The 16,411-nt window shown below is 42.5% G+C and overlaps 1 protein-coding gene across 1 annotated transcript; it reads right to left on the reverse strand.

The window, feature by feature from the left end:
- Positions 1-367: 367 nt before the first annotated feature.
- LOC308364837 (guanylate-binding protein 1-like) lies at positions 368-16,064 on the reverse strand (the record flags this gene model as incomplete). Its single annotated transcript, XM_080838102.1, has 14 exons — positions 15,994-16,064; positions 15,729-15,807; positions 14,575-14,801; positions 13,787-13,864; positions 12,997-13,046; positions 12,538-12,647; positions 11,124-11,335; positions 10,616-10,858; positions 8,462-8,742; positions 7,921-8,133; positions 7,618-7,720; positions 2,517-2,641; positions 1,982-2,206; positions 368-685 (listed from the first exon to the last, which is right to left on the reverse strand). Exons 3-14 carry the CDS (start codon positions 14,765-14,767, stop codon positions 368-370), a joined length of 2,151 nt encoding a protein of 716 aa, XP_080694228.1. The 5' UTR covers positions 14,768-14,801; positions 15,729-15,807; positions 15,994-16,064.
- Between the last annotated feature and the right edge of the window lie 347 nt (positions 16,065-16,411).

Raw genomic sequence — 16,411 nt, forward strand, 5'->3', positions numbered from 1 at the left:
AGTATATCAAGATGTCACAAAAATATGACTTTTTTTATATTTATTGTGACAGAGATGAACCCTAACATAACCAAGGATTAACAAATAAAAACAAGACAAACTTTAATTTAGCTCAAATAGCCATCTGCCACACACAACAGTAACCAACGCCCAAAGTAGCGATTACAAATACAAAATTAACAGTTAACAAGTTAACAGTATAGTATATGTCAGTTTTCATAAAAAACTACATTCAACTACAACTGGATATTCTACATGTTTTCAATTTCCTGTGTTTCATTGTTTGCATCCAAACCCAAAAGCCCATCTTTAGGGCGATCTGCTATGGATAAATAATTACTACTACTACTACTACTACAAATTTGTATCACAAATTAGGCTTCTTTTTCAAACCAAAATCTTCTAGTGTTTTCTGTCCAGCTGGAAGACCTCCTGCAACCTTTGGCGCCTCCCCTACCTTTGGGGTTTGCCCGACCTTTGGCACCTCCCCGACCTTTGGCACCTCCCCGACCTTTGGCACGTTCCCGACCTTTGGCCCCACCATGACCCCTTGTGCTGCTTTGAGAGCCTTCATCTTGTTGTTCCGGTAGGCGTATTTTTCCTTCTGTGCTGTAAGCTGTGTCATGCGTCGATCCTCTTTCTTCTGCTTGTAGTTGTAGTACAGATCCAGGGTGTTGCCAACCATCTGGAGTGGGAACACATACAACACATTAGTCAAACATCTGCAGTGGGAACACATTCAAACATCTGGAGTGGGAACACATACAACACATTAGTCAAACATCTGCAGTGGGAACACATTCAAACATCTGGAGTGGGAACACATTAGTAAAACATCTGGAGTGGCAACAGACATAACACAGGAGTCGAACATCTTGAGTGGGTACACATAACACACCTTTTCACTCAGCCCTGTCACTTATACCCTCAGCTCTGTCACACCCTAAGCCTGGTCACGATCACTTATACCCTCCACAACTTCCTGACAGATTCACATGCTCACTTTTCTGACTGAAAGTGGTCTTGGCCAGCCTCCTCTCCTCTTTCAACTTCCACCTGTTATCTCCCTGGTATTTCTCCTCCTACTAGCATCACCTCCCTGGTATCACCCTCCTACCAGTATCACCTCCCTGGTGTTGCCCCTCCTATCAGCAGCACCTCCCTGGTGTGGCTCCTCCTACCAGCAGCACCTCCCTGGTGTTGCCCCTCCTATCAGCCTCACCTCCCTTGTGTGGCTCCTCCTACCAGCTTCACTTTCCTGGTGTGGCTCCTCCTACCAGCCTCACCTCCCTAGTGTGGCTCCTCCTACCAGCAGCACCTCCCTGGTGTGGCTCCTCCTACCAGCAGCACCTCCCTGGTGTGGCTCCTCCTACCAGCCTCACCTCCCTAGTGTGGCTCCTCCTACCAGCAGCACCTCCCTGGTGTGGCTCCTCCTATCAGCACCACCTCCCTGGTGTGGCTCCTCCTATCAGTATCACCTCCCTGGTGTTGCCCCTCCTATCAGTATCACCTCCCTGGTGTGGCTCCTCCTATCAGCATCATCTCCCTTGTATTGCTCCTCCTATCAGCATCATCTCCCTTGTATTGCTCCTCCTATCAGCAGCACCTCCCTGGTGTTGCCCCTCCTACCAGCATCACCTCCCTGGTGTTGCCCCTCCTATCAGCATCACCTCCCTGGTGTTGCCCCTCCTATCAGTATCACCTCCCTGGTGTGGCTCCACCTATCAGTATCACCTCCCTGGTGTTGCCCCTCCTATCAGCATCACCTCCCTGGTGTGGCTCCTCCTATCAGCATCATCTCCCTTGTATTGCTCCTCCTATCAGCATCATCTCCCTTGTATTGCTCCTCCTACCAGTTTCACCTCCCTGGTGTTGCCCCTCCTATCAGTATCACCTCCCTGGTGTTGCCCCTCCTATCAGCATCACCTCCCTGGTATTGCTCCACCTATCAGTATCACCTCCCTGGTGTTGCTCCTCCTACCTGCATGGCCTCCCTGGCGCTGCGCTCCTGCGTCTCCTTGCGTAGGCGCGCCTCCTGTTCCTCCCTCAGGGCCTGCTCCTCTCTCAGCTGCTTTATCTGCTGCTGCAGCTCCTTCTCCTGCTGGTGGAAGCCCTGTGTGAGCAGGAGCCGCTGCTCGGCCATCTTGCTCTCCAGCGCCCTCTTCAGCTCGTCTGTCAGCAGTGCACACTCCTGCTTCTGCTTCTCCTGAGGATGAGAGGGGAGTGACATTACTTGTGAAAAGGGGGAAATAAAAGTGAATGTATATATTTTCTCCATAACCTAGGTTCTTCAAGAACATTTCAAACAAAAACATTACAAAAGGTGCGAAGATTAATATTAAGAGACAAACTACCTTTCAGATGGCAGGTGTTCACCTTGTGACACAAACACAAATACTCTCACACATACACATACACACACACACACACACACAGGCGCACGCGCACGCACGCACACACGCACACACACACACAAACACACGCACACACACACACACGCACACACACACACACACCTCCAGACGACGGATGTTCTCCTCATGGTTCCTCCTCTCCTCCTGTTGGAGGCTCTCCAGCTGTCGGTACTTCTCCTCCTCCGCCCTGGTAGCCTGCTCCAGCAGCTCCATCTTCTGCGCCTCCTCTGGGGAGGTGACAAACAACACAACCTTATAGCCAATCAGAGCCACTTCCTTTTCACCCTGACCCAATCACAGCCTTCCATGTTACTATATTATACGTATATTATTAAGTCATATTTATTGTGATATATTCCTGTATTATGGTCCTCCCCTTTTTGATCAAATTACAACTATGGGGAGAGTTAGAGACAGATGTAACGCATCCCAGCTCCTAACTTCTCAGAGCCAATCAGAATGACTTAACTTTTAGTCAGAGCCAATCACAAACCTCTATTTCTCCCCGTTTTAAAGCTCTTTGCCTCTCCTCTGGGCCTATCACAGCCTTCTAATTCAGTTATATTGCTTTGCATCTTCTCTGGCAGGGAAGTCCAATGACAGCCGCGTTAAATGAACTACATCTGCTCTGCACCAATAAGAAATTAAATTAGTGTCTTTTCAAAAGCCTTTGTTTTCTTGTTGAAATGAAATCCAAATTGAGGTTCAACGTGTTTATTGATACATGACTTGAAGCGCACCATACAAACATATAACGTTTAGACACGTACAGTTACAAATGTGCACACATACAAGATTGTGCATATGCATCTCCCATACTGAAATACCTGCTTCCAGCCCAGTATGGATCAGTTAGCATCCAATCCTATTGGTCCAGTTAACCACAGAAACACAACTATTGCTGTAGGACATGATGTGTCATACAAGCCAATCAAATACTGCTGTAGGAAAGGATGTGTCATATAAGCCAATCAAGTATTGCTGTAAGAAAGGATGTGTCATATAAGCAAATCAAATATTGTTTTAGGAAAGTATCTCATATGCTAATCAAATATTGCTGTAAGAAAGGATATGTCATATAAGCCAATTAAATATTGCTGTAGGTAAGTATGTCATATAAGCCAATCAAATATTGCTGTAGGTAAGTATGTCATATAAGCCAATCAAATATTGCTGTAGGTAAGTATGTCATATAAGCCAATAAAATATTGCTGTAGGAAAGGATGTCATATAAGCCAATCAAGTATTGCTGTAGGAAAGGATGTGTCATCTTATCCAATCAAATATTGAGGTTGTGATTTCGGCGTCCCCTAGAGCTTCCTAGAGTGAGAGTTTTATCTGAATGTACCAGATAGCACAAGAGCAAGCCAGGTCCTGACACTGACCAGTTATAGAATCAGGTATGTATGTATGTGTGCATAATATACATATATGTGTGTGTGTGTGTGTGTGTGTGTGTGTATCTATAGTTATTTATGTATAAAGTCAGACATATTTTGTAGAGTCAGATAATATCAGCTCCAGCACACATAATCATACCACTATTTACACAAACTGTTGTAAATGATCAGGGCCCTACAGTAATATTATTTGTATTGAGAACAACAAATGATCTTTGCTCTGATCACCCTCTCTTCTAAATGAGTTGCGTTTGTACTCTCAACTGATCTCCCTAACTTACTGCATTTCATTGTTGTACCTCAGTTGAGAGTCACTTGTGAGAAAAGTGTCTGAATAAATGCCAGGAGGTAAATTCAGATATGAATCCTTTCGTCTAATTGCTTTGGTTCCCATGACACCACAAACAGAGAGATGGAACGGAACATTTCAATAACAAAATGTAATATCAATAAAACAATCAAATCAAATCAAATTAAACTGCTTTATTTGGAACAACAAAAACATACATAGTAATGGCAAATCAAATACTTTACTTTACTTTCACTGTTTTATAACAAGGCACACTAGAAAAACAATATGTTAATCAGAAGCTACACTACATCCAATGGCATCACTTCCTAATGAGAACATACCTGGCATTCTACCCATTCTACTGGCATTCTACCCATTCTAGTGGCATTCTGCCCATTCTACTGGCATTCTACCCATTCTACTGGCATTCTACCCATTCTACTGGCATAGTGATCCTCTGCAGATAAGCCTGCCCTTCTGCCACCCTATCATAGCAGGACTGGGCAGCATTGGCACTAGGCCACCCATTACCTAGACATAAGATGCATACATTTGTGCTACAGGCCGATCTTGGCTAAAGGCATGATGACTTCCTTAACCTTTCAGAACGTAGGTTTTTTTGTTTAACCAACCTACCGCAGTGGGTGAGTTTTTTTTCTGACGGATTCAGAAAAAAAATTCAAGGGAACATTCTACAGTCATTGTTAATCCCTATCATAACAGAACTGGGAAGCATTGGCACCCATTACATTTGACCTTTGTATAGACAACGAACAACTAACTTTAAATATTTATATATATGTATAACGGAAGAAAGGAATACCTTTTAAAATAACAGCCTTACAGTTTATGGTATTTATGGAAATCTTTATCTTCAATTACCATCCATTGGCACTAGACCACCTATTTCTTATACATTTTACGCATGCCTTTGTACTGCAGGACAGAGGAGAGGACATTAGTGCCGATCCCAGCTAAAGGAATTAATACTTTCTCCAATAACCCTGGCTTATCCTCTTGATTCTGCTGCTTCTCCTTCTTGAGTTGCTCGATCTCTTGTGCTATGACCTCAGCTTTGTTCTTGAAGCCCTGTTCCAGCATCTCCCTCTGCTCCTTCAGTTTGCTCTCCAGGGCTCGCTCCAACTCCTCCTGCTGGAGCCTCTTCTCCTCCTCCATCTTCTCCTCCAGTCGCCTCACACGCTCCTCCTGGCTGTGACGCTCGTCCTCCATGGCACGCTGCAGGTCCTGAGACCGCTGCTCCTCGGCCTTGGCCTTCTGCTCCTGCACCCTCGCCTGCTCATGGGCCTCTGGGGGGGGGGTTGCCAGTTTGGTTTCGAGTCAGACGAGTTTGGTTTGGGGGTCAGTGCACATCCCCATCACGGGAGGTGATATGTGTGGAGTCGCATCGATCAGGTCCAGAAAATTAAGAGGGAGGGTAGGTAGAGGGAGGGTAGGAAGAGGGAGAGGGTAGGAGAAAGGAAAGGGTCGCATGAGAGGGGTCAATTAAAGCCCTTTTGGTCAATTGTGATCATAAGTGATATGGATGAGTATTTAAATATGCAATGGTTTGTGCATGTATCTATCTATGACTGTTTCTATGTATGTATCTATGTATGTATAAACATATGCATGTACAGTTTGCATCTACATATGTATGTATGTATGTATGTATGTATGTATGTATGTATGTATGTATGTATGTATGTATGTATGTGAGATATGTGTCTGTGCATATATGTATGGCATAAAGGTAAATGGCGCAGAAAGGTGTGGTGAAATGCACTTACTAGGCAGAGCTAGGCTGAAATTAATTAAACAAAGGTTTGGTTAAAGCCAACCAATAGCATTGCTGAATAATCCCTTCCAGATGAATGTGTCAGAGCAGAATACAATGTAAGAAGGCAATATTGCTGCAGGTTCTGGACAGTGCTTGCCAAGAGAGCCTTTCAAGGAATAAGCCAAAGTGCTTCTCCTGTTGTTCAAAGCATTTCAATTTGTTGATAACTGCAAATGTCCAAGGCGGGCTTGTAGCTCACCTGGATTCCATGACGAGCTCTTTTTGTCTAGACTGATAGAGCCCATAAAGGTCCTAAACATGTCCATTTTGGAATTTTTATCTTGTGTGACACACATTCAATATAATAATCTAATCTAAGAGAACGCAACTGTGGAGGTTGATAAGGAGCTCCTATCTTTGTCTAAACGTTAAATGTTTATGCAGCCATTCTGGCACTTGTTGCGGTGCTAGTGGTGGGAGCAGGAGAGGTCAAAGCTATTTTCTATGGAAGTACAAAGTTTGAAGAGATGAAAATCACACCTCTCCCAAGGATACATACAGTGTGCAGATGCCAAATATATGGTCTTAAGTGTTTACTGCTGCTAGGTAGACTACCTTTTTACAGATGCTCAAGTATTTTAGCCTGGGTGCCATCCGTATTGTACGCGCTCCACTGATTGCTGCCTTCTCGCTGAACAAACGGTCTGGGATCGCTCCACCCGGTTTGGTCTGGTTATGACGTCACGTAATGAGCTGAACCAACACAGAACTGCCGGCAAGTTTCTTGCATACGAGAGGCACAAGTTGATGAATTAAACCCTTTCCCAAACCAGTTGGTAGCAGGGCGAAAGGGATATGGAAGAGACCAATCAGCACGCTTGGCCATATTCTGACCGAATATCGTCATAACCAGACCAAACCGGGTGGAGCAATCCCAGACCGTTTTTTTCAGCGAGAAGGCAGCAATCAATGGAGCGCATACAAAACGGATGGCACTCAGGCTACAAGTCTTTAACCTTTTAAAACAAATGTTTTATTCTGTTTATAAAGCCAGACAGGACATCTGTTTACTTCGAAGATATCGAAGATATCTAAGATGGATGAATTGCCTTAACCCTTAACATGTGCTCCTGCTTCCTGGCTAATATACAAGTTGGCCTATTGGGCTACTCTTCTAATGAAAGAAATGTGATATTTATGTTGTACTTGCTTGATAAATAGATCAGAATTGGGCAGTAATACTTTTTGTTTTGCACATGCAGATTTCCCTGTCAAAGAAGAATATGTCCAAAATCTACACCATTGCGGAATATTACATTTATCATAGAGTAAAAGACTACTCGCCTGGGCAGAATAGGCCATAGGCCACACGAAGGCCTGTAGGATCCGACCATGTGTTAGTACCATCTAACATCACCTGACTGTGTAGGTGCTCCCTAAAATATGTTATTTTGAGTTGTGAACTACAGTACGTGATATGACTGATGATGACGATGATGAGTAAAGCGTTTGGGACTTCTCTATATCATGATATTCAAAGACTCTCAGTCCAGTAAACTCTTTACCCACCCTTCCCCCAAAATGATGCCGTGATAAGGGTTAGGCTCAGAGCTGGGGATGCACTTACACTGGTATGCAACTAAAGAAAGGAACAAGTTAGTAGGTTCATTCTGATTGGCTGAAAATCCCTGCTTTGCTCTGATTCGCTGAAACCACATGGTGGTAGTGTCTTACCGGCCATCTTCTTGTCGGCCTCTGTGAGTTTCTCGTCAGCCTTCAGGATGGAGTTGGCCTCAGCGTTCTTCTCCTGGAGAAACTTCTCCAACACGTCTTCCCCCTGAGTACAAGAAAGAAAACACAGGGATTAAGACATAAGGAGGACACACACACACACACACTCACAGACATAAATACAGACAGACACAAGCACACACACACACACACACACACACACACACACACACACACACACACACACACACACACACACACACACACACACACACACACACACACACACACTGCCCTGGCATTCACCTTCGTGCCCTTCTTGTCATGTTGTCGGTACTCAGCCACCATAGTGTCTCGGTCACGGCAGTAGATCTCATATCCGCCTGGCTTGGCATAGCTGCCCTGCTGAATGTTGGCGGCCATCGGTCCATACAGTTTCGAGAGAAGCTCGCGGCACAGCTTCTCCGAGGCCTCCATGTTCTGAGTGATCAGCTGCTCATAGAGCTGAGACACCTTCTCCTGTCGGAGGGGACACCACAGCACACATTTTAGCCAAAGCAACATGAACTACAAATACAACTATGAGTTCCTGGAGAAGAGTTCCAAATGGACAAGAAAGAGTAGGTACGTCATGCTCGGAATTTACAAGAAACTGGAGAATCAAGTTCAGGTACTAATCGTGTTGAACACTACAGCCCTTCCATCATCACAACTCGGCAACTCAGGTATCATAGAATTCTTTGGATACAATGTATCTATGAATTAATATATGAATACAGGTTAATGGAGGAACTTTAATGTCAACCATTCATCATCACTGTAGGTCTGAAAACTCTTCCAAACTCACCGCCAGCTGTGTCATGTATTTCCCCCCCTCATCCTTGAAGGAACGTTTCTGGAATTCCTGCATTGCCAGGCCATCGAGGCGTTGATGTTCTGCCGAGACAGTTCCAAGATCTGTGGGAAAGATCTTACTAAAATCCCCCATGCCCTGCTCATAAAGCCGGAAGCACTCAGTCACTGCCGACTGGTTTTCAATCTCTGCCATGGCAACCACAGCATTCTCCAGACAGGGAACGCTGCCGCTGTTGATGGTGTCCACATAGATCTTCACAAGATGGCTGAACCCTAGAGACAATGAGTGAAAGACAAGGGGTAATATGTTTGTGGTCACTCAATCTAGATCTCAAATCATGGGTATGAAATCAGAGTACTAGTAAAACAAAACAAAAAATTGCTTTTTCATTATTTGAAATTCCAAAACGCACTAGTACAGTATTAACATTTCAAGCTTTATGTGGAATGTTTTTAAGGTATTTACACTTAAAATGTACAGTACTGTGCAAAAGTTTTAGGCAGGTGTGAAAAAATGCTATGAACTAAGAATGCTTTGAAAAATGTAAACAATAAATGTTTATTTTTTTATCCATTTACATTGTAAGACTGAGCACAGCAACAAGACACAACGTAGTTATACTGCATCAGCAGGGTCTCTCCCAGACAAAGATTTCAAAGCAGACAGGGGTTTCAAAATGTGCAGTTCCAGCTCTTTTGAAGAAGACGTTGAGGATCGTAGACGCAGTGTTCAGCCAAGGAAACTTAATGCAGCTGATGAAAAACACATCAAGCTTATTTACCTTCGAAATCGGAAGATTTCAAGCAGTGGCATCAGCTCAGAACTGGCAGAAACCAGTGGTACCCAGGTGCAGACATTTACTGTCCGGGGAAGTCTGGCCAGAAGTGGTCTTCATGGAAGAGTTGCAGCCAAAAAGCTCTACCCCGACAAGGAAACAAGGCCAAGTGACTGAACTAAGCACGTAAACATAGAAACTAGGGTGCAGAAACATGGCAGAAGGTGCTCTGGACTGATGAGTCAAAATTAGAAATATTTGGCTGTAGAAGAAGGCAGTTTGTTCGCTGGAGGCTGGAGAGAGGTACAATAATGAGAGTCTGCAGGCAACAGTGAAGCATGGTAGAGGTTCCTTTCCAGTTTGGGGCTGCATTTCTGCAAGCGGAGTTGGAGATTTGGTAAGGATGAATGGTGTCCTCAATGCTGAGAAATACAGGCAGATACTAATCCATCATGCAATACCATCAGGGAGGCGTATGATTGGCACCAAATGTATTCTGCAGCAGGAACATAACCCCAAACATACAGCCAATGTCATTAACAACTATCTTCAGCTTAAAGAAGAACAGAAAGTCCTGCAAGTGATGGTATGACCCCCACAGAGCCCTAATCTCTACATCATCGAGTCTGTCTGGGTTTACATGAAGAGACAGAAGAATTTTAGGAAGCCTACATCCACAGAAGATCTGTGGTTAGTTCTCTAAGATGTTTGGAACAATTTACCAGCCGTGTTCCTTCAAAAACTGCGCAAGTGTATCTGGAAGAATTTATGCTATTTTGAAGGCAAAGGGTGGTTACACCAAATATTGATTTAATTTAGAATTTTCTTCTGTTCCTTCACTGCATTTTGTTAATTTATGAAGAATTGATGAAAATATAAACTGTTAACACTTCCATTTTTGAAAGCATTCTTAGTTTACAGCATTTTTTCACATCTGCCTAAAACTTTTGCACAGTACTGTATATGATCAGTTCCAGTACAAATGCAGTTTATTAGATGTTCTTAATGAATAGAATGAGTAGGGTTAATAATATTCTATGTTAAAATTATGTAGTGTGTGTATTCAATTGTTTTGTATTAAAAACTTTAATAACTCAACATTTGTACATACATTGCAGCAGAAGCTACTTAAAATGAAATGTAACCAAAATATATTTCTGGGCTGTGTGACTATGCAAAGATACCAGTTACTGAGATCAGGTCAGGGCCACCATCCATCCTATCATACATCCATCCATCCATCCACCCATCCATCCATACGATCAATTCCCTTTTTTTCTCTCTTAAGTGTATCCAGTTCTATTCTATCTATTCAGTTCTTCCTTCCTTTTTGAACACAACAACGATACAAAAAGAGCTCTGTGACTCACGGCTGCCGGTGACCTTGTGGCCACCCTGTACAGTCTTCACACGGCTCTCTCCAAAGACGTGACTGCAGAAGCGGTCAGCGACACTCAGGAAGTCTGGGCAAAGGTCAGCCTCAGCCATGGAGTCCAGGTTCGTCATGTTTTTCGCCGACGTTGGGAACGGGAAAGTGAAGCACTTCCGGGTCGGGAAGAAGTTCCGGATGCACTGTCTCGGGAGGTTGTAGGTCACCAATTTTTTAGACAGACCTGTGAATGCAAATACAAATAATCTCTTAAACTGAAGCTAATTAGCCTCAACCTTGTCTTAACTTTACATTTCAATAGTGTGTTCTTAAATGTATTATTTTATTTATTATAACTACCACAACTACTGACTTATTAATAATACTGATGATAATAATAGTAATAATAATATTAATAATAATAATAATAATAATAAAAACAACAATAACAATGGAATATGCTATTTCCCTTTTGTAAAAAAAACATATACCAAAACATTGAGACTAACCCTTTTTCAGCTGCAGGGCAAAGTCCAGGTACTCGTCCTCGCTCACATCACGACCATCGATCTTCCTCTCCAGAGTGAAGTCCCGAACGGCCCAGATGAAGCCGGGGAAGAAGCGACAGAACTTACTGTCCTCCTCATCGTCATCCTCCCCATCATCATCACAGGGCTCTGCTGACTTTATTCTAATGTGTTCAGTCAGCTCAGTCACATAGCTGAGATTGGATAAGGAAAAGAGACTACAGTACTGCTCTTTACGTTTAAAGTTTAAAATCTTATTCCTATAAAATAAAATGTGTGTGTGTTTGCCATATAGTCATTAGAGCCTTACTAATATAGGATTTTAAGACTTTTACCGATTTTAATATTTGATGATTTAAAAATCTGATAATGATAACTCTCATCTCCTCATTTTAATCAGAAAAGTATAACAGTTTTTTAAAACAATTAGCATAGCGACATAATGTTGTTTAAATAATGATTTAGCCTAAACAAAGGTTTTCATTTAGAAGCCAATACATTTGTTTTTTAATCAGTGGGATTTTACATGTAATTTTCTATCCTACAGGAACGACACCGATAGGGGCGTAGCTTTTCTTCCCTAAGCTCAGCACTCATTCATGCTCATCCACTGACAAACTGTGACATTAATTCGTTTTTGTGATTTTTTTTTGTCCAAAAAGCCAATAATATATTGACCATAAATGATTTATAAAAGCAATAAAAGGGTAAAACATCCAAGGGGGTGAATATGCAAGGTACTGTAAACAACCACAGCACACACACACACCAAGATGCTTCATGAGCCACCTCCATTGCTGGAAAGGACAACAGCAATAAACTTCAGATCTACACATCCAGCCTCCAGACTCTTGTTTATAAGTCAAGAGTGACTTCATAGTGAGAGTGGTATTTCGGACACAACAGTTACTAGCTCTTAGGTTACTGGAGCAAAACCAAGCATGAACGTTGTCAGATTTATTTACAAGTCTGGTTTATTCAGGCTAAAGGAGAAATGCTGGGAGGTATTTATTATTATTTAAGAAATGCATTTCACGTGAAAATGATCACCCTACCTAACATGAAGACACAGATCAGACCCAAACGTACCCGTACCCGTCTGTACAACGGTCAGCTGAGACTCATAGCCTAAGAAACATGAAAAGCTCGGCAAAACTGCTGTCAATCTTATGAGTAATTTAGTTGAAGAATTAATGTCCGGCTTTCGCAAACATATTATTATTTTGAATTATTGGAAGTTAGTCAATAGTTCAGTAATAAGATTCTTTCCGTTGATGATGTCACTGTTTATGTGCTACGAGGGAAAGGGAAAGTGTGTGTGTGTGTTTGTGTGTGTGTGTGTGTGTGTGTGTGTGTGTGTGTGTGTGTGTGTTTGTGAGAGAGAGAGAGAGGATACTGGAGTTTCTCTAGAGCCTGGTTGTCGATGGTGCCTCTGCTGTTGTACACCAGGGTGCTACTGAGCAGCACGCCCAGACAGAAGATCCAGGCATCGTTCGTCGAGTCGCCCTACGATGAGATTTTATGTAATTTTAATGAGGAGCATTCAGCTGGTTGTACATTCATTTAGTTATACAGGGAGAAAATCCACATTGATGTCTGCTTTTTACAGTATTTGCGCACATAATGTTGCCGAGGACATTCTGAAATGTCTTTCTCTCTGCTTCCATACATGACAATGAGCCATAAGGTCATTGCCATAATATATATGATTGAAACATACACTGGAGTGTGAACCAAATATTCTCTGGACTTATATTTTAAACCAGTCAGGATTCAGTTGAACTTCTTCCTACTACTGCAGTAAACAGCGTATGAGTATAACAGCGTGTAAATAGTGCAAGGTTGGTGTCCTCACCTTGTCGACATCACCCAGTCCTTCAGTGTCTAGCAGCAACAGCGTATGTCCTGAAACAGAGGTCATCCCATTGTCACCGACACAGCCTTCACTTCCTGTGTTACACACCGTCACCATAGTAACAACAGTAACTATACTGTTACACACAGTGGCTAACCACTAAATATTCTAGAGTGCTCTATTAACCATGGTTACGACACTCCTCCTTGAGACGCACAAGAACAGTCACAGTATTGACACAAGCCAGCGAAGCGAAGTTCTGTATTCTATTAATTTCTGTTGAAGACAGGCGATTTTGACCTATAGTGAGTGAATTGGGCGAAGCAAGTGAAAAAAAGGTTGTAATTCCTACGGAAATGTGGAGCGAATTCGCTAACAGCGGCCAATCAGATTGATGGGTGTTGTCTCTGACTGTTTGAATATTGCAAGACTCTGGCGTCGCTAGGTAGTTTGATTTGCAAAAAAAGAAAACCTTGGAGGGCCTTGTTGCTCTTGCTGTTTCTGTTCCTGGTACGTTAGATATTGAACCCTGTGCTTACTTCAACAGAATGACAAGTGACTGGTTAGCCTTCTAACTGATTAGCTCGCTATCTAGCTTAATTGCCCAGTCTGTTACACTGTTTCCAGACGCCACGACATGCCCGCTCAAAGCGAGGTGAGCATTCGCTGGCATGTATCAGGACCGTCACAGAGTTTTTAGTGCAATTTACATTTGAGAAAAGTCCAAAAAATGAATTACCAATGCACACCATACAAACAAACAAATGTATTTATAAATAGATTTTCTCACCTGGTTTAGAGGGGTGAGGCACACACCACATCCAGATGCCTTTGGTCTTGGACTCAATGGTGCTGCCCAGAGCAAAGCCTGAAATAAACAACTTATATTGAAAAACATTACCAAATATTAACAATGTTGTCATAGCAACAAAGGTGCTTGGCCCTACTGTGATAGTGTGTTTGATTTTATTTATGGATCATTGCACCCACATTGATGGCCTATGCTCCACTATGGAGTGAGAAGAAGAAGAAGAAGAAGAAGAAGAAGAAGAAGAAGAAGAAGAAGAAGAAGAAGAAGAAGAAGAAGAAGAAGAAGAGGAAGAAGAAGAAGGGCCCACAAAACCGATGGATTATTTTGAAATAATTACTGGAATGTGGAGGCACTATGTACAGATCACGGAGGAAATGTTTGCATGCATATAAGTGTGTGTGTGTGTGTGTGTGTGTCTGTGTGTGTGTGTGTGTGTGTGTGTGTGTGTGTGTGTGTGTGTGTGTGTGTAAGCTTGTAGCCTATGTGCCTAGCATGGCAAAAATACACCTCAATTTTTTTTTTTTTGTCCTTTACTCCTATCAAAAAATAAAAAAATAAAACACTTTACATAATGAAAATAAATACATTTTTGAGGTGTATTTTTACCATGCATTATCAGCACACATGTCAGATTGATGAGAATTTAACATATTTCCTCAACTAGGATTTCTTAGGACTCTGGACACCTTATGACATATGCTGAAAAACACATTTACAATTATAAAACGCTATTTTGCCTGGACTATAAGTGTACGTGCGTGTTTTACCTGACTGTTGCCCAGCTAGTCGATTCATGAGGTAAGACTTGCCAGTGCGATACAACCCCACCACAGCCACCACCACCACAGGCTGCTGGATCCCCCTGAGGATGTCCAGGGCTGATTCCACCGTCCGCAGTTCCCCCTCTGCATTCTCAATCAGGCACACAGGTGCTGGCATGCGGGGTGGACCTCCAGACATGGCTGCTTGGAAGTTGGCAGGACAACCTACAAAACTAGCACCACAAACAAATCTTAATTCAATTAAATTTTTCCATCATTTTATTTATTGTTTTTTTCACCGACAGAGTTTAGGGGTTAGGCAGGGTTTCTTTAGGGGGGAAATAACACAGAGGACTACATCTGTGAACATTTCTTCCTGTAATAAATGTGTTCAGAGTACACCACATGTCTGATTGTAAGGTCTCATGCACAAAACCTACCCGTGCTTGGTGTGCATGTGAGCTCCTAAACGATGGGTGTCGCTGCTGAGTAAACTACCATCTACACCGCTGGAAAGTACAATGCACCGACGAACGCAGTGGGATGTGTCAGTGTCAGTTAACTATTTCATTAGTACTAATTTGTGGATTTACCGCTGGAAGCAGCTTTAAGAGGAGGTAAAGTGCAAAATAGAGTGTGACACAGCCAAGGCTTTATGGCATGACATTAAACTGGATCGACTGTATTCACGTGTGGATTAAACTGGACGAGTTCTAAAAGTTTCTGGTTAATGTTTTACTGCTAGTCACCAGCTAAACTAGCCTGCTACCTAACTGTATGTTTACGTAACTTATGTAAGCAGAAGACGCAGTCTCAACTGAACAGGGTTTTTTTCACCAGGATATTATGCCAGTAATATTTATGTTCTGGTGATCTACTATCTTGTTTTAAATCTGAATCACATCACCAGTCTACAGCTTATGCTAGGTGTCATGGCTTATTTTTTCTCCAAGTTTGAGCATTCTCTAATTTAGGGGCCGATTATTGTAATTGTTACATAATGGAAACATTAAACAAATTAACCAGAATAGTTGTGTAGGTTACTCACTTTGTTGAATCCTTGAGAACTGTTTACACAAGCCCAAGCATGCAACCACGACGGCAAAAAATGAACAGGTTGAAAACATTTTGACCTATGTGTTAATACAATTGCAACCTACTTATGATGAAGAACTTGCTGACAGAAGATTCAGACTACTGCTGTGAAGTCGTCGAAGTATGTTCAGATCAGTGCAAACCCTTAAAGAAAACGCATCGTTACTGTCAACGCACACATTTCTAACATAGAAAGTGGCGATACACAATCACGAACGATCTTAATATATAAGGAACCATTCTCTCCTTTTTCATAATAGAACGTCTACCCCATGGCCATATAGACCTAAAGCTGTAGGTTAACTACACAATTTAGTTGCCTTAACTTACCTCTTTGATACAGCCTGAGCAACAAACGACACGGACAACCCAGCAGAACACTCAGTCAGTGCGAAACCTCCACCCCCGTTTAGGATATAATAGGCAGGACGCCTTTGGATGTAGTCCAGACCTCAAAATATTACATTAAGCGACCTGACTTCTCGGAAACCGCGACCGTTTTACTTTCACTTGCGAGCAACCGTGCCCATTGCGCATGCACCGAGATTGTTGTGCTGCCTGGGCGTTGTTTGATTATTGATAGTACATCCAACATCAGGAGAGTAATGACGATATTAATCTGTCTCTGCAGAAGATAAAAGTTATGGAGAGAGATACATCCGCTGAAAAATCACCAAACCTGCTACCAGAAGACCCCATCAGCTGCACACTGGGACAACACTAAATAACAAAATCAGCTTTAGATCAA

Source organism: Sprattus sprattus (genome assembly GCF_963457725.1).
Source record: "Sprattus sprattus genome assembly, chromosome: 1".
Lineage (NCBI taxonomy): Eukaryota > Metazoa > Chordata > Actinopteri > Clupeiformes > Clupeidae > Sprattus > Sprattus sprattus.